This window comes from Phocoena sinus, chromosome 5, assembly GCF_008692025.1.
Source record: "Phocoena sinus isolate mPhoSin1 chromosome 5, mPhoSin1.pri, whole genome shotgun sequence".
NCBI classification, from domain to species: domain Eukaryota; kingdom Metazoa; phylum Chordata; class Mammalia; order Artiodactyla; family Phocoenidae; genus Phocoena; species Phocoena sinus.
The window spans coordinates 77,724,399-77,746,429 of NC_045767.1; the positions used below are offsets into that span (position 1 = coordinate 77,724,399).

General features: G+C 38.7%; 2 protein-coding genes across 5 annotated transcripts in view; one reads left to right on the plus strand and one right to left on the minus strand.

The window, feature by feature from the left end:
- The window catches only part of POLR2B (RNA polymerase II subunit B), a 49,099-nt gene extending 35,994 nt beyond the window's left edge, over positions 1-13,105 (plus strand). For 3 of the 4 annotated variants that reach the window (XM_032633727.1, XM_032633729.1, XM_032633728.1), the window contains 9 exons: positions 1,933-2,029; positions 3,123-3,217; positions 4,454-4,704; positions 4,785-4,874; positions 5,458-5,565; positions 6,290-6,403; positions 6,811-6,971; positions 9,083-9,278; positions 9,777-13,105. In XM_032633727.1, the coding sequence (XP_032489618.1) occupies positions 1,933-2,029; positions 3,123-3,217; positions 4,454-4,704; positions 4,785-4,874; positions 5,458-5,565; positions 6,290-6,403; positions 6,811-6,971; positions 9,083-9,278; positions 9,777-9,866 (1,202 nt within the window). In that variant the 3' untranslated portion in view covers positions 9,867-13,105. Of the gene's footprint in view, positions 1-1,932; positions 2,030-3,122; positions 3,218-4,453; positions 4,705-4,784; positions 4,875-5,457; positions 5,566-6,289; positions 6,404-6,810; positions 6,972-9,082; positions 9,646-9,712 lie in introns of all 4 variants that reach the window. The other variant, XR_004350157.1, reaches the window with a different exon arrangement.
- Positions 9,933-22,031, minus strand: part of IGFBP7 (insulin like growth factor binding protein 7) — a 75,462-nt gene continuing 63,363 nt past the window's right edge. Inside the window, exons 2-5 of the mRNA XM_032633730.1 lie at positions 20,657-20,766; positions 12,086-12,202; positions 11,287-11,413; positions 9,933-10,188 (exon numbers count right to left, since the gene is read on the minus strand). Coding sequence (XP_032489621.1) covers positions 10,169-10,188; positions 11,287-11,413; positions 12,086-12,202; positions 20,657-20,766 — 374 coding nt within the window. The 3' untranslated portion in view covers positions 9,933-10,168. The remainder of the gene's footprint in view (positions 10,189-11,286; positions 11,414-12,085; positions 12,203-20,656; positions 20,767-22,031) is intronic.

A 22,031-nucleotide genomic window follows, 5' to 3' on the forward strand; every position in this document is an offset into this window, starting at 1 on the left:
TTGTGTATGGTGTTAGAGAATGTTCTAATTTCATTGTTTTACATATAGCTGTCCAGTTTTCCCAGCACCACTTATTGAAGAGACTGTCTTTTCTCCACTGTATATTCTCACCTCCTTCCTAGATTAATTGACCAAAAGTGCGTGGGTTTATTTCTGGGCTTTCTATCCTGTTCCATTAATCTATATTTCTGTTTTTGTGCCAGTACCATACTGTTTTTATGACTGTAGCTTTGTAGTATAGTCTGAAGCCAGGGAGCCTGATTCCTCCAGCTCTATTTTTCTCTCTCAGGATTGCTTTGGGGTCTTTTGAATTTCCATTACAAATTTAAAATTTTTTCGTTCTAGTTCTGTGAAAAATGCCATTGGTAATTTGATAGGGATTGCATTGAGTCTGTAGATTGCCTTGGGTGGTATAGTCATTTTGACAGTATTGATTCTTCCAATCCAAGAACTTGGTATATCTTTCCATCTGTTTGTGTCATTTTTGATTTCTTTCATCAGTGTCATATAGTTTTCAGACTACAGGTCTTTTGCCTCCTTAGGTAGGTTTATTCCTAGGTATTTTATTCTTTTTGATGTGATTGTTATTGGGATTGTTTCCTTAATTTCTCTGTCTGATCTTTTGTTGTTAGTGTATAGAAAAGCAAGAGATTTCTGTGTATTAATTTTGTATCCTGCAACTATACTGAATTCATTCATGAGCTCTAGTGAGTTTTCTGGTAGCATCTTCAGGATTTTCTGTGTATAGTATCATGTCATCTGCAAACAGTGACAGCTTTACTTCTTTTCTGATTTGGATTCCTTTTCTTTCTTTTTCTTTTCTGAGTGCCAATGGCTAGGACTTCCAGAACTATGTTGAGTGAAAGTGGTGAGAGTGGACATCCTTGTCTTGTTCCTGATCTTAGAGGAAATGCTTTCAGCTTTTTACTGTTGAGTACGATGCGAGCTGTGGGTTTGTCATATATGACCTTTATTATGTTGAGGTAGGTTCCCTCTATGCCCACTTTCTGGAGATTTTTGGTCATAAATGGGTGTTGAATTTTGTCAAAAGCTTTTTCTGCATTTATCGAGTTGACCATATGGTTTTTATCTTCAGTTTGTTAATGTGGTGTATCACACTGATTGATTTGCGGATACTGAAAAATCCTTGTATCCCTGGGATAAATACCATTTGATCATGGTGTGTGATCCTTTTTTTTGTGGTATCTTTGTCTGGTTTTGGTATCAGGGTGATGGTGGCCTCATAGAATGAGTTTAGGAATGTTCCTTCCTCTGCAATTTTTTGGAATAGTTTTAGAAGGATAGGTGTTAATTCTCTCAGTGTTTGATAGAATTTGCCTGTGAAGCCATCTGTTTCTGGACTTTTGTTGGAAGTTTTTAAATCACAGTTTCAATTTCAGTACTTGTGATTGGTCTGTTCATATTTTCTATTCCTTCCTGGTTCAGTCTTGGGAGATTGTACTTTTCCAAGAATTTGTCCATTTCTTCTAGGTTGTCCATTTTATTGGCATATAGTTGTTTGTAGTCTCTTATGATCCTTTGTATTTCTGTGGTGTCAGTTGTAACTTCTATTTCATTTCTGATTTTGTTGATTTGAGCCCTCTCCCTTTTTTCTTGATGAGTGTAGCTAAAGGTTTATCAATTTTGTTTATCAGTACTTGATACTTTAAATCTTTATGGTCTCATCAAAAATAGTTTTGGCAGCAGCAACTAAATAAGATTGTTTATATTAAAAACTTGCTTATATCAAACATTTAGCCATCAGAGTAGTTGTCTCACAGATTGCTATTCCAGGAGGAGTAGACTTTGACAGTTACCATGGTGAAAACATTTGAGGCAAATATGATTAAATAAAATTGAGTTAAAAGAAAGGGGTAATTTTTCTTTGTTTCTCACATGATGCTTTAATGTTTTCTCTTAAATGCACTGCAGGTATCAACTCAATTGTGGCCATTGCATCATACACTGGATATAATCAAGAAGACTCTGTTATCATGAATCGTTCAGCTGTAGACCGAGGCTTTTTCAGGTCAGCTATTTATAAAAGTTGTCAAAATACACATATGGTGGAAATATTAATATTTTATTTTTTAAAAGTTCTTTAAAAATAGGTGCAAATTGTGTGTTTCCAAACTTTTGGGGGTTTTGAATGTCAGTCCGGAAGAAATTTTGATCTGACAGCAGAGAAATTTTTCTGTTAGGATATTTAATCTTCTGCCTCCATTCATGAAACGTTGTGGATATCTGCCAGGCACATGTTGTTGTATGGTTTCCTATATAGGGATTAGTGTGGTAAAATCAGTGCCCTACTCCAGAAAGCAGAAGGCCTGGGTGATGATCACGAACAACTGAAGACACTGCTTCTCGTATCTGAGGATTTTCAGTTGCTAATATTTTGAGCCCCCCTTTATTTGTAAGCAAATAAATGTTTGTGTTTAGATAATATAGAAATGTCTAAAGTAAAAATAAACCTAGAGTTTTAGGACCCATGAATATTGGGTTAGCTAAAAAGTTCGTTTGGGTTTTTTGGTAAGATGTTATGGAAAAACCCGAATGAATTTTTTGGCCAACCCAATAACTACTATTAAAATTATAGTATATTTTCTTTTTCAATCTTCTATTCTTCAGTTTATTTTATTGTCAAACATTAATCTCAAATCCATGGTATATGAAAGTTGGTTAAAAAACTGGGAGTTAAGAAGAGAGGATGGATTTTTTCTGTATAGTTTTCAGAGGATAGGCACTAAGACCAGAGGTGGACGTTATAGCTTAATATCATAAACTTCTCACTAGAAACATTGGGACAGATCCTGGGTGACCATCTCTGAGGGTTATTATGGGAGGGATTCTTATTTTGGGTAGGAGGTTGGACTCAGTGACATTAGTCCTTCCTGGTCTCACATATAATTCCAGCTGTGTTAAGGTTATGGGTCAAATGCTACATGTGTGGCCTGTGTAATAGCCCTTAAGACTTAACTTTGACCCTTAATACAGTTAACTCTCATCGTTTAAATTGCCATGGTTTAAATTAGCACATATCAATTAAGTACAATTTATTGGTATGTTCTAAGCCCTATTATTAAAGGAAAATAGAAGTTAACTTTAGAACCATGTGTTTTTAGGTCTGTTTTCTATCGATCATACAAAGAACAGGAGTCTAAAAAAGGGTTTGATCAAGAAGAAGTTTTTGAGAAGCCTACACGTGAAACTTGCCAGGGTAAGCAATACTGACATTGAAATTATGGAATTCAAAGTTAGCTTACCATGGTTTTCCTGATTAATTTTTTGGGTTTTGCCTGCCCCCCTATCTTTTTGCCATGTGGGAGTATGTTTTCTTATTATCCTTAGAGCTTATATTAAGGAAATAGGTATATTTGCCAGAAGTCTTTGTACCTAGGAGTGGGCTTGCTATAGTCCTTCCATTCCGCTAAGTCTTGTATTGAGGAGGGGATTTAGGAAATCAGAGAGGTCATGTAATTTCATGGGACACACCTCAGCCCCATTCTCACTTGTACTGTGTCCTGTCCCTCAGTTTATCTATTTGCATGGGAACTTCCTCTCCTCTTCACATTGTGGTGTGACCATAGTGTTTGTCTAGCCACACTATTTGTATGTATTTAACAAATAACTAATGAGAGGACACCTAGAACTTTCTGTTTCTTCTGGAAAACTCAAAACTTATTTTCTAGTTATTATTTTTACAGACACTTAAAAGCTGTATAAAGTGGGATGGATGGGATATCCCAGGTAAAAGGGTTATCTCTCCTAGTTTTGGCTTTTTTTTTTTTTTTTTTTTTTTTTTTGCGGTACGCGGACCTCACTGTTGTGGCCTCTCCCGTTGTGGAGCGCAGGCTCAGTGGCCATGGCTCACGGGCCTAGCCACTCTGCGGCATGTGGGATCTTCCTGGACCGGGGCACGAACCTGTGTCCCCTGCGTAGGCAGGCGGACTCTCAACCACTGCGCCACCGGGGAAGCCCAGTTTTGGCTTTTAATAGTATTGCATGAAGTAAAATGTTTTTTTTTTTTCCTTAGGTATCTTCCTATTACTGCATTTCCTGTGGGTGGTTCTCTGTGGTAGTGAATTGATGTTCAGTGGAGTTAAGATTATAGAAGGTTAAATTCAAACTTTCTGTTGGAGTTTATATGTAGAGGACATAGATACTTTTCCTTATGCAATATAGAGATCAGAAGATGGCAACACACTTATCCAAAGTCACTTAGCAAATGGAGAATCTGAATCAGCCCAATGCTTTTCTACCGAGTTCAGAATAGTTTGTAGTATTTGGAATAAGGGCACATTACTACACATGTTAGAGATTCCTATGAACTTCTCTCTGACTTGAAACTGATTTATATGTTTGGTTTTTAATCTTTTGGGGAGGGGGATTATGGGATATTTTAAATACTTTTCTTTATGGTATTACCATTTCAGAAAATTCTGTCTCTTCTCAGGTATGAGGCATGCTATTTATGACAAGCTGGATGATGATGGTTTGATAGCTCCTGGGGTTCGTGTATCAGGAGATGATGTTATTATAGGCAAAACAGTCACGTTGCCTGAAAATGAAGATGAATTGGAGGGCACTAATAGACGCTATACTAAGAGAGACTGTAGCACTTTTCTCAGGACTAGTGAGACGGGCATTGTGGATCAGGTTATGGTAACTCTGAACCAAGAAGGATATAAATTTTGTAAAATAAGGGTGAGTATAGCTTTGTCATATTGCTATTTATAGAAAGTAAACCAGAATGACTTAACTAACCTATTTTTGTGTGAATTCAGGTACGCTCTGTTAGAATTCCACAGATTGGAGACAAATTTGCTAGTCGACATGGTCAAAAGGGTACTTGTGGTATTCAGTATAGACAAGAGGTAGGTATCTTTTATCACCTTTAACCCAAAATTTTGTTGAACATTTTATTAAATCAAAATGTTCTTTAACTTGAGAGCCCAGAGGCAGTAAAGGCTTGACTTTTAATTTTAGTGTTTGTTTTTTTTTTTAGATTTTATTTATTTATTTATTTGTGGCTGCATTGGGTCTTCGTTGCTGTGTGTGGGCTTTCTCTAGTTGTGGTGAGCGGGGGCTGCTCTTCGTTGTGGTGCATGGGCTCTAGGCACGCAGGCTTCAGTAGTTGTGGCTCGTGGGCTCAGTGATTGTGGTTCATGGGCTCTAGAGTGCAGGCTCAGTAGTTGTGGTGCATGGGCTTAGTTGCTCCACGCCATGTGGGATCTTCCCGGACCAGGGCTCGAACCCGTGTCCCCTGCATTGACAGGCGGATTCTTAACCACTGCGCCACCAGGGAAGCCCTAATTTTAGTGTTGAATAAGTAGGTGAACACACTACGTTGAACAGAATTTAGGACATAGAAAAGTTTAGATGAGCGGGAGTTAATTCTAGTTCTCTAGCTAAGAGATTTAAGTTTTTTTAAGTGTCTTTAAAAAAATTCCTTTATAGGATATGCCTTTCACCTGCGAAGGTATCACCCCCGATATCATCATAAATCCCCATGCCATTCCCTCTCGTATGACTATTGGTCACTTGATTGAATGTCTTCAAGGGAAGGTAAGAGATTTTCTTTAAAAATATAGGTTCCAAATTGATGTTTCTTCCGAAATGTTAGGTCATTTCTTTCATTTGAGCCAGGGTACTTTGGAAAAAGCCAATATGACACTTAACTTTCCTGCTTTTAAATTGGTTTATGTCTCTCTTTTTTGCCAAACTTTGCAAAGTTATGACTGAGAAGTTTTGCAGAATTTACTACATCCAGTCTTTACTTGTATATATGGTTATTCTTTTGACTGGTTCTTTTCTATAAATGGTGGTTAGTTCAGTGTGAACCTAATGGTTTTATAGCTATACTATTAGCTATGCATGCATCTTTCAGTGGAGGTTTTTCTATTTTTAAGTATCTTATTAAGGCAGAGTGGCTACATGGATGGCTTGGTTTTAGGGCATTAAAATGTCATTTTCCTTGAGTCGTAGGAAGTACTTGGGAGTCTCATTCTTTTTGTATCTGGCCTCACAGAGTTTCCTACTTGAAGGCTTATAATTGAGTTGTTTTTATTTTTTAGGTAAATTAGTTATATTTTATGTAAAATGCTAATAAAATGAACCTTACTATATTACACCTTTCCATAACATAGATATTTAAGTTAATCCTTAATCTTAAGTTCAAAATCTTCCTTTCCAGAAAGGATTTTTTTTAAAAAATATATTTGTATTGACATAGACTTCTAAAGGGTGACAGAAGGAAGCAGCCTTTTAGAGATGACTTTTCTTTTTAAAGGTATCAGCTAACAAGGGTGAAATTGGTGATGCCACTCCATTCAATGATGCTGTTAATGTACAGAAGATTTCTAATCTTTTATCTGATTATGGCTACCATCTCAGAGGAAATGAGGTATGTTTGCTCTTACATTGGTAATTTGTTGTGAGTATTCTTTTTTGTATGTGTGTAATTTCATTTTTTTTAAATTAAATTTTTCATTAAAGTATACCACATACTTCAAATTACATGCAAAACCGTAAATTTACAGGTTGATGAATTTTCACAACGTGAACACAGCTGTGTGACTGGCACCCAGATCTTGAAAATTACCAGAACCCTTTTATGCCTAGATGCCCCCCTTGTGTCCCCTTTCAGTCACTACCATCATACTCCCGCCCACCACCGGTGACTACTCTCTTTACACTATAGTTTTCTGTTTTGATTTTTATATAGAAATGGAATTATACAATATATGCACATATATTCTTTGAACTTGTTTAATACTTTTAAGTCTGTGCTTCAAAATCTATCTGTTTCAGGTCCTATACAATGGATTCACTGGTCGAAAAATCACATCACAAATTTTTATTGGCCCCACTTACTACCAGCGTTTGAAACACATGGTGGATGATAAGATTCATTCTCGTGCTCGGGGACCTATTCAGATCCTTAATAGGCAGCCCATGGAGGGTAGATCTCGGTAAGAGAGCTGCATCATCATCATTGTTACATAAAGGAATGGGTCTCAAATTTCTTGATTCCAGGACCCCAAAGGCTTTTGTCTGGGAGTTGTATCTTTTTTTGTTGTTGCACTGGGTCTTAGTTGCAGTAGGCAGGCTCCTTAGTTTAAATATTTTCCAAGTAAATTTAGTGATGAGTGACATTGGTTTACCTTTTTGCAAATCTTTTTTAATGAACTGGTTTGTGAGAAGACAGCTGGATTATTGTGTCTGCTTCTGCATTCATCCCATTGCAGGATTTTATTTTTTATAATTAAGTATTGCTATATGAGGAAAATCTGACCTCACACAGATTTGTGATTGGAAAGGGAAGAATATTTTAATAATTTTCAGGTGATTGTGGATTTTTTTTTTTTTTGATGCTACACCAAAATAAGTTGTCCTTTTTTTAAAAATAAATTTATTTATTTTTGGCTGCGTTGGGTCTTCGTTGCTTCGTGCAGGCTTTCTCTAGTTGCTCCGAGCGGGGGCTACTCTTTGTTGTGGTGTGCGGGCTTCTCATTGCGGTGGCTTCTCTTTATTGTGTAGCATGGGCTCTATAGGCAAGTGGGCTCAGTAGTTGTGGCGCACAGGTTTAGTTGGTCCGCGGCATGTGGGATCTTCCCAGACCAGGGTTTGAACTCATGTCCCCTGCATTGGTAGGTGGATTCTTAACTACTGCGCCACCAGGGAAGTCCAAGTTGTCCTTTCTTAAGGGTTACTTGTGATGTAGAATTTGAAACCACTTAAGTGAATCTTTTATGTTTATTAAAATCCATTGGCCTTACACTTTGTATCTTTTATACTTATGTAATTTTATAGTATCATATTTGGTCATTTGGAAAATATTTTCATTCAGCAGTGAAAGCGCTGATTCCTAACCACTGGACTGCCAAGGAATTCCCTCTCACAGTCTGGATTTTTGTTGATTGCATTCCTGGGCTCTGTGCTCCTATTTTTCTTGTAAATAGCTAATCAGATCTAGAGCCTTGATGAGGTGAAGGGTTTGTGTTCTTTCACAGTAATACTTCAAAGGCAGTGCTGTATACTTTCAATATCTGGTTGTCTCTTATGACTTTAGCAGCTATTAATGATCATTACGTAAAACCTTTAATTATTGGGCTTCCCTGGTGGTGCAGTGGTTGAGAGTCCGCCTGCCGATGCAGGGGACATGGGTTCGTGCCCTGGTCTGGGTAGATCCCACGTGCCGCGGAGTGACTGGGCCCGTGAGCCACGGCCGCTGAGCCTGCGCGTCTGGAGCCTGTGCTTCGCAACAGGCGAGGCCACAACAGTGAGAGGCCTGCATACTGCAAAAAAAAAAAAACCAAAATACTCTTTAATTATTTAAAGGTTTGCAAACTGATGAGATTCTAATTTATCATTCCTTCATTTATTAGCTGGAATACTTTCATAGAGAGAAATGTTGTTTCCTCAGCTGCTAACCTGGTGACATGGTTCATATACGAAAAGGCAAAATAAATGCTTAATTCTTTCCTTTTATTTACCAATTTTCAAATGACGCGGTGGTTGCCTAGAATCGTCCAAAGCTGACCAAATGTTTTGTTTTTTGGTAGTATCATTAGAAGCTCATTGATCTTACGTATTTTGTATATTAAGAATGTTAAGGAAGCCATCATCCACTTGCCTGGCCATCAGAACAATGCATTTCACTTACATGCTGGGGAAACCTGTGATTAGTCACCTGTTCTTTCCATCACTTTTGCCAACATGCATTTATCATTTCAGGTTTGATTGCCTGGGAGTCTCATTCATGGAGAAGCTGCTTTATTTAGATTGACTTTTTTATTATTCATTTTTTAGTATAGAGGTGAATTCTAGTAAGTTAAATAGTCTGATGAGATTTTATTTTGTACTTCATTGTATTTTACTTGGAAAAGTATATGCTATACTTGAGAATCTTATGTGTTTACTCTGGGGACCTTCTAATGCACACCAAATAGTTGGTAGACTTCTCAACCTCCCCACCATGTAGAGAGAATGCAAGAGTAGAAAAATCGGAGTCTAGTTCTCTTTCTTTCTAATATTCTTTATAATAGAAAATCAAAATAGTCTGTTGTTTTTTCCATGACAGTGATGGTGGCCTGCGTTTTGGAGAAATGGAACGAGATTGTCAGATTGCCCACGGAGCAGCCCAGTTTTTAAGGGAAAGACTGTTTGAGGCATCAGACCCATATCAGGTTCATGTTTGCAATCTTTGTGGAATAATGGCAATCGCTAACACGAGGACCCATACGTATGAATGCAGGGGCTGCCGAAATAAAACCCAGGTATGTACAGACCTTACTGACAGTTGATATCTGTTCAGGATATAACCACGTTGGCCTAATCATCCAGGCAGATTTAGTGTGGTGGAACAGATTGGCATTTTCACAATTTTGATAGCATGCTTCTATAAGATTCCTAGTTTTAAATGAGGAAAAAGGTAAACAATTCTGTTTTTCTAAAAACTAAGTTTTAGTGTGGTAATTTCTCTAAGCTAAGCTGTTCATCTTTTGGAAATAATAAGGCCTTGTACGAGGAATTTTAAACAATGTTTTGTTAAACCTTTTAATTGAGAAGGGTGAATATAAATTATATCTGGCAGAAAGGGCAGAATACCAAAGCCTTTTAGGAGAAGAGCCACCAAAGGCCAAGGTAGGATGAGTGTTATCAGCCTCATTTGTTCATCACCTCCAGTACCAAGTCTTTAGCTTTTTCTGAGGTAGGGAAGTGGGGTCCCTTCAATACAGCTTTGCTAATTACCTTTTTTTTTTTCTCTCCCCCAGATCTCTTTGGTGCGAATGCCTTATGCATGCAAACTGTTGTTTCAGGAACTCATGTCTATGAGTATTGCACCTCGAATGATGAGTGTTTAGCTCTTTTAAAAATCTTTGTGTCTTGTTTCTATGATATAGCTTTTAAAAAATTTTTTAAACAAAATGTACTTGCACTAGAAGAAAAAGCATTTTATTTGTTTAATGATATGCATGCTTTGTAAATAGACAAATTTTTGTAGACAGTCTTGATGTGTTATTTTGTATTTCATGGTGTAAAACCAGTGAATATAACTAAAGTGTTAGTGGACTGGATGAAAAGAAACTGGTTATTAGGCAAGAACAGGGGTTGTAGTTACCCATGACTACTTTTAGCTATGCTATGCAGATTATTTTCTGCAGGTTTACAGCTCAGCACCTTCACCTGTTTAGAAAGAGAAGATAAAAATAAGTTACATATATGGACATGGTTGACTTTCTAATTTTGAGGTAGTTTAGTGTTTCCAAATAAATGAAGATGTTAAAATGTGGGGATAAAGGATGTGTGAGTAACTATAAATGATACAGTGGGAGTGCTTTTTGGAATTTGAGCCATAAGGTTTTAGATGTGGAAGGTGATTTTGTTGTACTTATCTATCTGTAAATGACAGACCTTACTATAGAACTGGGAGAAGCATGTTTCACAGATGAGCAAGGTGAGATCCAGAGAGGCCAAGGAACTTTCCTTTGTTATCCAGTTCTCATTCAGAATTTAAAACGTTATAATTAGTGGCAGAGCTGAGACTCAAACAAACACATGACTCAGCTACTGCTCTGTTTCATCACTTGACTTTACACATCTTGGCTGAAGAGAATCTGACCAAACACATCTTTACTTGATATTTCTTCCTTTCGTACTGCAGCTGAGTGATCCACACAGTGGAATGGTTTTGACAAATGCTGACAGTAAATTTCGTTATTTTTGGCTTGAGGAAAAACCAAGTCAGACATCTGTCTAATAGAACTATATAAATGTAAAGTAGCATTACTCTCATACCGCCAGGATGGATGCTTAAGAGGAAGCTTTTGACAGTGAAGTGGATAGAGGCAGAACAGAATTGAGTACTTGCCAATATACTCCTTCTGTTTTTTTTCTTATAAAAGCTCAAAGTGAAGGACCAGAATTGTCTACAATCATTTCCTTTTAAAGGGGAATTTAATATAATAGTCACAACACCAAGGAAAATGCTGTGACGGTAGAAAGTTACGGGAAATATAAACCATTCCAATCAGGTTTGACTCTTACGTGTAAGATAAAGTGAAAGCATCTGAGTCATAATAATAGCATTCCAGCAACCGCTGAATGTTCTTTTGGAGCCATGCACTCTACATTTTGATTACATACTTAATGTCCTTCCCTTGTGGATTCCTAACATCACAGAATTTCATTAAGAGCTATGTCTGATACTTTCATACTTGGTTCTGTCCTTTATTAAACAAAAGCACTAGTCATTTTTAAATGGTTACAAGATTTATTACCTACCTTTTTTCACTGGTATTTCATGTAAGGCATCAACCACTGTAATTTTTGCTGATGCCGAAGCCTGTCCTTGGGAATTGGATGCGTGGCACTCATATTCTCCGGCATCTTCCTTACTAAGAGGAGATACCTGTGAAAGAAAAAGGATCTTTAGTTTCTCTATGGCAGTGAACTTTTTTCTTGTGACTTCAATTAGGTCATTATTTCATAAGTTTCCTAACATGACCAGGGGTTTCATAGCAAAGTATTTCTACTGCTAGAAACAGTGCAAGTCTTGTGTTAGGAGTAATTATATAGCTATCGTATTTGGTCTGCCAGGAGGATTCCTACTATGAGGTAAAGTTGTCATGGACAACTTTAGGTCACATTGCATAGGTTAAAAACAGGATAGATGCACATATCCTCATTTGAGGGAGACCTTGGTGTAGGGTATGTGATCTAAGTACTATCCATGCGTGTCCATGGCTATCAGAGGTCAAGTAAAATAATCAATAATTGATTAAAATAATGCTTGGGTCATTAGTTCCCTTTGAGGATTTTGCTTTGAACTCTTAGGGGAAAAAAAAAGTTGGTTCTCACTTATATTTTGGTGATTTCCAAAACATCCTAATAAACCCCAGCTGTTTTTTTGGGTTTTTTTGTTTTAGTTTCCTTTGAAAGAGAATCAGCAGCTCGTGGTAAGGCTGTTCTAAAGAGATGTGGAAGGGCAGACGAATACTTTGAGCCTGGCAGTACATCAGGCACCTTTGGTTTGCTCTGTCTATTCCTAAGAGTGAAATCCTTGCTAGCTCTTGGTACTCACCAGCACCCAGCCAGTTACTTCGTGCTTTTCTGGGCCACCCCGGGTCTGAATGGCCAGGTTGTCTCGGTCGCCAGGCAAGAGTTCTGTTCTTTGAACTCCATAGTGACCCCTTTTAACCTGCAAAAAAAAAAAAGTCGGGTGGGGGGAGGATATAGTCTGAGTTCTCTGCACTGAATCATCAGCTTGGAAGTGGTCAACATTCCTAGAATTGCACAGGGTATGCATCAGACTTTCTAACTGGATTAAACCCAGCAATTTCCATATTACCCTTTCCTGAATACTTATGTAAAATATACATTCTTTTTTATACTTCTTCCTGTCAGTTTCCCTCTAAGCTTGTATATTTTGAATTAATGTATTTTTCTGCATGTTTGGGGAATACAGACTGTCACACTTTCCAGCCACTGGCTACCATCAGTAACGCATGCCCTTGTAAATTCTGCTTCTCAGCGTTGGGTCTTGTTTGCCATATGCCATTTTGATAAACTGTCACCGAGTCCTAGGTTTGATACTTGGGACCTTGTGTAAGAGCTCAACTCTTGGGACTCTTCCTGCAACAGCCTCATCAATGGAAAATAACAGGCTGAGTCCAAAGCCAATACCATTACTTTATTCTGAGGGCTAAGGGTTCATCACATGATTTACTAAAGACCTGAGAACAAAAACGCCTGTCAAGTACGAGCTGCTGTCGTTGTTCTCTTATGACAAAACTTGCTATCCCTGTGCATGTCATGATGAGATTCAGAAAGATGAAGAAAGAAGAAACTGGGTTTCCTTGGCTTGAGGCCACTAGAGAATACTGTCCTACTTCCCCCCTCGTTTAAAAAGGTAAACTGTGTTCATTATGTAAACTTTGGAAAATGTATAAAAATTCACAGAAGAATAAAATTTACCTGTAACCCCTCCATACATATACATTTAGCATAAATTTCTAGAAGTGGAATTGCTGAGTCACAGTATAAATACTTTAAGGCTTGTGATAATGATGGGTTTAAAAATATACATCAGAGAATACATGAAGCAATGTTTGTTTATTCCATCCCAGCCTTCAAAAGTTAAGTTGATGTTTATTGATATTACCTTTGTAATTAGAAAAAAGGATTTATAGTCTAAAATAGGTAGTTTTCATTTTCTTTTATAATTAAGCAAATCTTGAGTTAGATCATAGTATCTAATTTTTTTTTTGACACTTTACGTCAGAGTTGCTTCTCCTACTTGTGAGCCCAACTGCCACCACATGCTGTTACTAAGCTGTTGTCTCAGCATCAAACCCACCCTTTATTTTTTCTGCTTCATGACACCAGGATTGGCACTCTGCAAACCATGTGGAATCTAGGCCAACTCCTACTCTATAAAAAATACCTAGCATTACTTATTTGGAATGCCTGGTTTTTGCCTGTTTGCTTTTTTTTCCCTGAGACTTGCCCATATTGCCACTATTAGTGAGAGAAAACCAGGTATCTCAGTGTTTTTCTTACATGAATGTTATAAAGACAAAACAGATAAACTCAATAGGCATCTTTTTCCTTCAGTTTCCAAGTTGCAAGCTGGAAGAAATGGTTTATACTAGTGCAGATCTTGAAACATTTATTTTAAAACGGTTTTAAATAATGGTTTTGGTATTTCTCTCTTTTTTTTAAATAATGGTTTTAAGTATTAATTTGATTCAGTGGCTAAAGTAATATATCTCTGGTCTTTATATACTGAATTTCAGAATTCTTTAAGGGTTTTGTATGTGACCAAAGCAGAAAAACACTACCGTGTTGAAATAGTGAATCTTAGCAACTGAGCTGTTGTTGCTCCTCAGCTCATGTAGCTCTCAGTAAAGAGCATTCTGTACCAATTAACCCGACCCACTGTGTGCCAAGAAACTGTTCTTGTTAAGTATTTGATTGGAAAATGAATGCTTATATTCAACAGAACTCATATTTTAATTAACATATTGTAAAAAGTTTTATATCATGTAGAAAACATAAAGAAGTGCAAAGAATTTTTACATGGCAAATATATGGCAAACTACTGCCTTACTTAATGTAAGGGGAGTTGGTTGATAAATACATTTTTGGTTTGAGAAAAAAAGATGCAGGCTGAGCTGAGAAAAGTGATTTCTAATACAATTCTACAGATGTGCAATGGGCTGGAAGTTTGTAGGGTGGAAAAAACTGCCTAGAAGTCACTGCTCACCATAGAGCCTCAACTAGGTGAAGAATCAGAGGGAGACCCAGGAATTCACCTCAGCCCTCTGTGGTTGTGTTTTAGCTGCAACAAGCAATAACTAAGAAAAAGGTGCCAATGACTACAGAAACAGGATGCATTAGTCTGATTGCTACAGGTTGATAAACCTCAAGCATTCATTGAATTGCAGGGATCATTTATGCAGCTTAGAACATATTTGCTGTGCCTTTTTGGTGAAGTTTCAGAATTCTACGATGAAATAGAATACACAACTGTTAAAATTTTAAGCTCCTCAGCCACTGTAAACAAATAAAAGAATGGTTGGCTAGGAAGAAATATTTGTAATACATGATAAAGGGTCAGTATCTCTAATGTACAAAAAGCCACAAACTGATAATAACAAGAATCAACCGAATAGAAAAATGACTAAGGCTATGAACAGGTAATTCATATAAAAGAAAATTCAAATATAAAAATATTCTGAATGTAGTCAAGGAAATTAAAGCATTAATGAGATGACTAAAAAGAGTGGTAATATTCAGTGCTGGTGAGGATGCAGGGAAATGACATCCAAACATTGCTGGGGAGAGTGTGAACTGCTACCATCCATTTAGAAAATGATCTGACACCACAGCAATCAGACAAGAAAAAGAAAGGTATCCAAATTGAAAGGGAAGAGGTAAAACTGCCATTATACTCAGATGACATGATTCTGTATATAGAAAACCCTGACTGTCCACACAAAAACTACTAGAACTGATAAACGAATTCAGCAAGACAGCAGGGTACAAGAATACCATACAGAAGTCAGTTGCATTTCTTTACACTAACAAGTATAAGAAAGGGAATGTAAAAAAACAATACCTTTCAAAATTGCCACCCAAAAATAAAATATTTAGACATAAACCTGACCAGGAAGGTGGAAAACATATGCTGAGAACTATAAACCATTAATAAAGGAAACTGAAGATGATTCAAAGAAATGGAAAGATATCCCGTGCTCTTGGATTGGAAGAATTAATACTGTTAAAATGGCCATATGACCCAAAGCAATCTGCAGATTTAATGGGATCCCTATCAAATTACCCATGACATTTTTCACAGAACTAGAAAAAATAATCCTCAGGTCTATATGGAACCATAAAAGACCCAGAATTGCCAAAGCAATCCTGAAGAAAAAGAACAAAACAGGAGGCATAACCCTCCCAGACTTCAGACAATACTGCAAAGCTATAGTAATCAAAACAGCGTGGTACTGGCATGAAGAGAGACATATGGATCAGTGGAACAGAATAGAGAGCCCAGAAATAGACCCAAACACCTACGGTCAATTTTCAACAAAGGCAAGAATATACAAGGGGAAAAAGACAGTCTCTTCAGCAAGTGGTGTTGGGAAAATTGGACAGCCACATGTAAATCAATGAAGTTGGAACACACCCTCTCACCATACACGAAAATAAACTCAAAATGGCTTAAAGACAAGCATAAAACAAACCATAAAACTCCTAGAAGAGATCGTAGGCAAAACATTCTCTGACATAAATCGTACTAATGTTTTCTTAGGTCAGTCTCCTAAGGCAATAGAAATAAATGGGACCTAATCAAACTTACAGGCTTTTGCACAGCAAGGGAAACTATACAAAACCTGAAAAGACACCCTACAGAATGGGAGAAAATATTTGCAAACAGTGTGACCCACAAGGGCTTAATTTCCAAAATATACAAACAGCTCATACAACCCAACAACAAAAAAAAAACGACTCAATCAAAAAATGGTCAGAAGTCCTAAATAAATATTTCTCTGAAGAAGAAATACAAATGGCCAATAAGCACATGAAAAGATGCTCAACGTTGCTAATTATTAGAGAAGTGCAAATCAAAACAATGAGGTACCACCTCACACCAGTCAGAATGGCCATCATTAAAAAGTCTACAAATAACATGCTGGAGAGGGTGTGGAGAAAAGGGAACCCTCCTACACTGTTGGTGGGAATGTAAATTGATACAGCCACTATGGAAAACAGTATGGAGGTTCCTTAAAAAACTAAAAATAGAATTACCATATGATCCAGCAGTCCCACTACTGGGCATATAGCCAGAGAAAACTGTAATTCAAAGATATGTGCACCCCTGTGTTCATAGCAGCACTATTCACAATAGTCAAGACATGGAAACAACCTAAATGTCCATCAACAGATGAATGGAAAAAGTAGATCTGGTTCATATATACAATGGAATACCACTCAGCCATAAAAAGAACAAAACAATGCCATTTGCAGCAACACGGATCTAGAGATTATCATACTAAGTGAAGTAAGTCAGAAAGAGAAGACAAATACCGTATAATATCACTTATATGTGGAATCTAAAATATGACACAAATGAACCTATCTACAAAACAGGAACAGACTCACGGACATAGAAGACAGACTTGTGGTTGCCAAGGGGGAGGGGGTTGGTGGAGGGATGGAGTGGGAGGTTGGGATTAGCAGATGTAGGCTATACTCAGACATATAACTGAATCACTTTGCTGCATAGCAGAAATTAATACATTATAAATCAACTATAGTTCAATTAAAAAAGAAAAGAAACCAGACAGAATTCCTTGAAAACAGGAACAAATGAGATTAGCAGAGTGCATAACACACTGTAGATAAGAAATAAATGTTTACTGTATTGAGGGTAATAAGGAGTGCTCTAAGAGGTACACTGCCTCCAACTTGTCAGATTTTTTAACATTTTCATAATTATTAAATGAGGTGGTAAAGAATTAAAAAAAAGAAAGTAATCTGACAATGTCTATTAAGACTAAAATTAAATCTTTTGACTTAGTCATGTATCTTTTGGGGGAATCTATCCTATAGGGGAAAAAATGGTGGTTGCATGTAGGATATGTATACTCAGATATTTAAGGCAGCATTATCTAAGGTGATGAAAAGTTGGAAACACAGAAACTGTGTTTATTATGGTATATCCACACTTGGAATATTATGTAGTTCTTGAGAAGCAGACCTGGAGGGATGCCCATGAAATATTTCTCGAGAAACGCAATTTCAGAGTAATTGCGCACTACATCCCCACCTCACCCTGCACACTGGGAATATGTGTTTGTATACATTTGGGCATGAATAAGGGTATAGAAAGATAAAAACCTGGGAAGTTCACATTGGTTATTTCAAGGAGTGGAAGGAGGTGGGAGGATGTTATGACCTCTTTCTTTATACATCTTTGGATAGTTTCTCCTTTTTACCACAATCACACACATATACATATATATATACATATATATATATATTTTTTTTTTTTTACTAAAAAAAGAATATTCTTAGAGGTCATGAAAGTCCTAATCTGAAGAAATGTTCAGGTAGGAAAAGACTAGAAAGCCTCAATCTCAGAAACATCTAAATGTCTGGAAGGAATTCTGGTGTTTCACCTTCCCTGTAAGCATCCCTCTGACTTACCAGGGTTAAGGTAAATTCAGCAATTTCAGTTCATTTCCCCATTTCAAAATATTTCCCTTGGAATCTTTATAGGCTAGGGGTTTTCTGAAAAAAACTATGGGACTTGTTAAGGTCACATGATAAGTCCTGGTCAGGATAGCACAGACCACTCACTAGGCTGGGCCTGCCATAGAACTGTCTCTGTAGCCTGAAGTGTCTCGGAGAGAAGGCTCATCCTGTCAGTTCTGCTGTTGCTAAGAACCCTTGAGCAAGAAAGACATGCTACCTTCTTTGAACCTTGGTTTAACAAGTCAGGATTCTAAGATTCATTTATGTCCAAAAAGCAGTTCTGCGCTTAAATTGGCTTTGACAGGTGATCTTAAATCTGCATTCTTAACAGTTTGGTTACAAGGAGAGTGGGGCAGAAAACAAATGGCCTGTTTTAATTCTTTAGGTCAGTGACTCTCCAAGTGCTTTGACATGGTCCATAGTAAGAAATATATTTTGCATTGCGATCTGGAATATACAAAGGAAAAGTTTTATGAAATACCTTTACTAAATGTACCTTTACCTAAGACATTTTATATTTTATTTTTTAAGAAAATTCTTGTTGTGATCCCTACATTAAATTCAAGACTCACTGATGGGTCATGGTCTGCAGTTTGAAAAACACTGCTTTAGGTCATGCATGTGGCAAAGTACATTATGAAGGTGGAAGAAAATCAGCAGAGCCTGGCAGTTGGGTTTTTGTTTGTTTTGGCAAGTCTGTAGACATTTTTTTTTTTCTGTTTCTCTCTCTCCACTCCCACTCCATCCATTCCCACCGCCCCCCCCCCAACTCCCCCAGTTGACAAGCCCTCAGGGAAGTCCATGGAATCTGCCCCCATAGGATCCTAAAGTTTAAAGGAAAAGATTCCTGAGGTTAATTTATTCCCTGGTATGTGCGTACGTTAGCTGGAGCGATAGGCAGAGCAAGGACTGAAGAAATTACTCTGTCAAGATCGGTCATGAAGGTCACATGCCCTGAGACGCTTGGGTCACCCTGGCTTCTCATTGTGTATCCCTAGAGAACTGCACAGAGCTTTTTATGGATATCCTTTGGAAAAGTTGTTCCTCACCTCTCCACCCCCTGGATCAAACCAGCAACCTCCAAATACGCAATGAGGAAGCATAAGCAGCTTTTGCTGAAGGCCAGGAGGAACACATCCACCGGCTGCATTTTTGCTTTTCACTGCTCCTGCCTCCCCTTTAAAAAAAAATAGTTTACGGAGGTAAAATTTCATCCCTCCCTTTAACAGACGTTCTGGCTGTAAAGGGCAGTAATAGCACAGCTGGTGTCATCTCTGCCCACCCCCCAGCCCCAGAGAGGTTCCAGAGTCCCCCTGACACCACTCCTGCCAGATGGCCACATGAGGGACCCGGAGGTTAGCAGGTGACCCAGCCTGGGTCAGAGCCCTTCAGTGGGAATTCTACAAAGCAGCAGAGAGAGGAGGCGCTTTCTTTCCTCTGGGGTCTTGAAACATTATAATGTGACCTTGGAGCTGCCAGTGACACTGTGGCCTATAGCATGGAGGAATCTTTCTGAAGTAGAAGGAAAAAATGATGTAAGGGTACATTGAGAGCAAAGAGTCAAGAGTTAGGGTTCTGACCCAACTGTGTACCTGGATCCAGCTGCCCTTGAGGCTAGAAACGCCCCCCCCCCCCCCCCCGCTTTTTTTTTCTCTTTTGCCTAAACTAGTGTGAAGTGAGTTTCTACAACTTGCAACAGAAAGAGTTCTGACAATGGGAGCCAAAATCCCTCCTGGAGTTCTAGAAGTTGCTCCCCTGGTCAGACACCAAGCAAACAAGATAATCAGGAGAGCCCATCATCCACCTTAGAGCTTGCTGGAGAAGAAAAGCAGCTGAAAAGGGGCTTCTTGTCATGCCTTTTAACGGAAACTAGATTTCCTTTTTGTTAGCGTGAGTTTGATATTTACCCCACAGACTGTTGTGAGACTTAAGTCAAAAGGTATAAGGGCAATAATGTAAAATAATGTACAGTATGACTGTGAAGTATTACTTGAGCTGGCAAACGAGTGTTTTCTCTTCCCTTCTACAGACACACTAAGAATATGTTGTCTTTCAAATATGAAGATAGCTATACAAGATAACCGCTCCTCAAAGGGAAATATGTTCAGGAACAAGAGCTAACATCTCCTGAGTGCTAATTACGTATCTGACAACGGGCCAAGTGATGTAGCTGGGTTTTACTTTATGTAATCTTTACAAGAATGCTATGCCATGTTCATGTGGAGGAAAAGCCGAGAGAGCACTGTTTATCAATCTAGGGTGGCTTTTCCCCCAGGGAACATCTGATAATGTCAGCTGGCATTTTTAACCGTCACAGTGGTGTGTGTATGTGTGCACACACGCACCTGCTGCTGGCATCAGGTGGGTAGAAGCCAGGGACGCTGCAAAACTACTTCCTGTGCACAGGGCAGCTGCCACCACAAAGAACCATCTGGATCAAAATGTCAACAGTGCTGACGTTGAGAAATCCTGGCTCAGAGACAACCCAGCCAACCCGCCCAAGGAACTCACAATCTTAACTTGTAACAGTGTTACACTGTGACACACACACACACACGCTCACACTCACATATGCGCGCACACACACACACACACACACACACACACACACACACAGAGGGTGGGATGGGTGTTTAGCATCATAGTCCTTCCAGCTCCTAAGGCTCCCTGCTCAGGGACTGCTAACAAAAGCAGGGCAGGGACTATTCTGGAGGTCAGTAAAATTGTTTGATAGATCCGGGACAGGTGTCTGGAAGACTGTCAGAAGGCCTTGAGTTTAAGGAGCCGCAGGCACTGGACTGGCTGAGGACTTTAGGCTATTACTACCCTGTGCAGCATAAGAGGAGCCGGTCAATCTAGGGTATCTTCTGAAATCTGGGCCACTGACCTTGTTCCAGATGAGGACAGGGGTTGGGATTCCGATGACCTCACAGCTCAAGTACACCTGGGCGCCAGTGACATTCCAGATATCCTTGGGGGGCGTCACGATGGAGGGACCTATAAGAGAGGGCACAAAGTCAAACCATCCTTTTAAACAGTCTTTAACATCCCTCAGCGTGCTAGTAATCTGTTAAGTATTACTAGGAAGTAAATACCTCATTATATTTAGGAGGCTATCCCCTCTGTTGATTACCTGAAGCCAATTTCAAAGACCAGACTAGCTTACCCCAGCCACCAGCTGGAGTTTAAGCTATTCTTTGGTGATGCATACATCTTGACAGTCAAAAGACAATTAGGAAGAAAAACATATTGCTTACAAAATTTTCTTCTCCCACGAATCATGCTTAAATGAGTTTTAATTTACCAGCTGTTTTGCTTATCTGCGACTTTCCAATTAATATAGTGAAACTTTACTCCCAAAATAGTTAATGTTTCTCTTTTTTATATACCAGTATTTCTGTTTGGGGGGAAGGGGCAACAAACAACCACTCCTTGGTTAATGTGCTGGACACTCAGCACATCCACTGCTAATTCTCAGTGCCTGGTTTCAGGCACCAGGGGCCTTCAGAGAGTCCGCATTAGAGGGAAGGAGAGCCAGGAGCCTGGGGTGACAGCACATTACTTCCAGAACCGAACCTGGCCTGAACCCAAAGCTCGACGCCATTTCTTCAAAGAATGAGTTAATTATTCCCTCTGAATTTCAGCTCTCCACTGCCTTGGGTCTTCCAGCTGAACGAAATATCTAACTTTAGGGTCATCTTGCATCACAGTCCTGGGAAAGGGACAACCTCCCCTTGGGGCCTGGAAAGTTTTCTGGCATAAGCAGCATTCAAAGGGCATGAAGTCTCCCCTTTTGCAACAGGCTATTTCCAGCCCACGATTAACTTCTTGAAACAGAAAGGAAATGATAACAGCATGTAAGATTTTTCCCACTCATCTAAAGTATTAGAAGCTGATTTTTTAAAAATCCCTCAGGGTAGTTTTATTTTTCCCCTTTGTAAGAATGTACAAAAACAAAGTTTTGAAAGCTCTAAATATATTTCGTGTTTCCTTCCCTCTAAACCCTAGGTCTGAAAGGAAGCATCTATCTTGGCCAGGGGTCTTGGCTTTTCTGTGGCAAACATGGACGTGGTTAGCACAGCGGTGCTGTGTTTATGTGTGTTGCTGGCTCTGTCTCCGATGCTTCCTCGTCTGTCCTCACCAACACAAGGCCCCACAAAGGGCAGGGTAGGGCAGGGCTGGGCCTCACTGCATCCCAGGCTTCCTCCAGGGCCCTGGGACCCCAAGAGCTTGGACACCACAGAACCGGATCTGGCTCACCT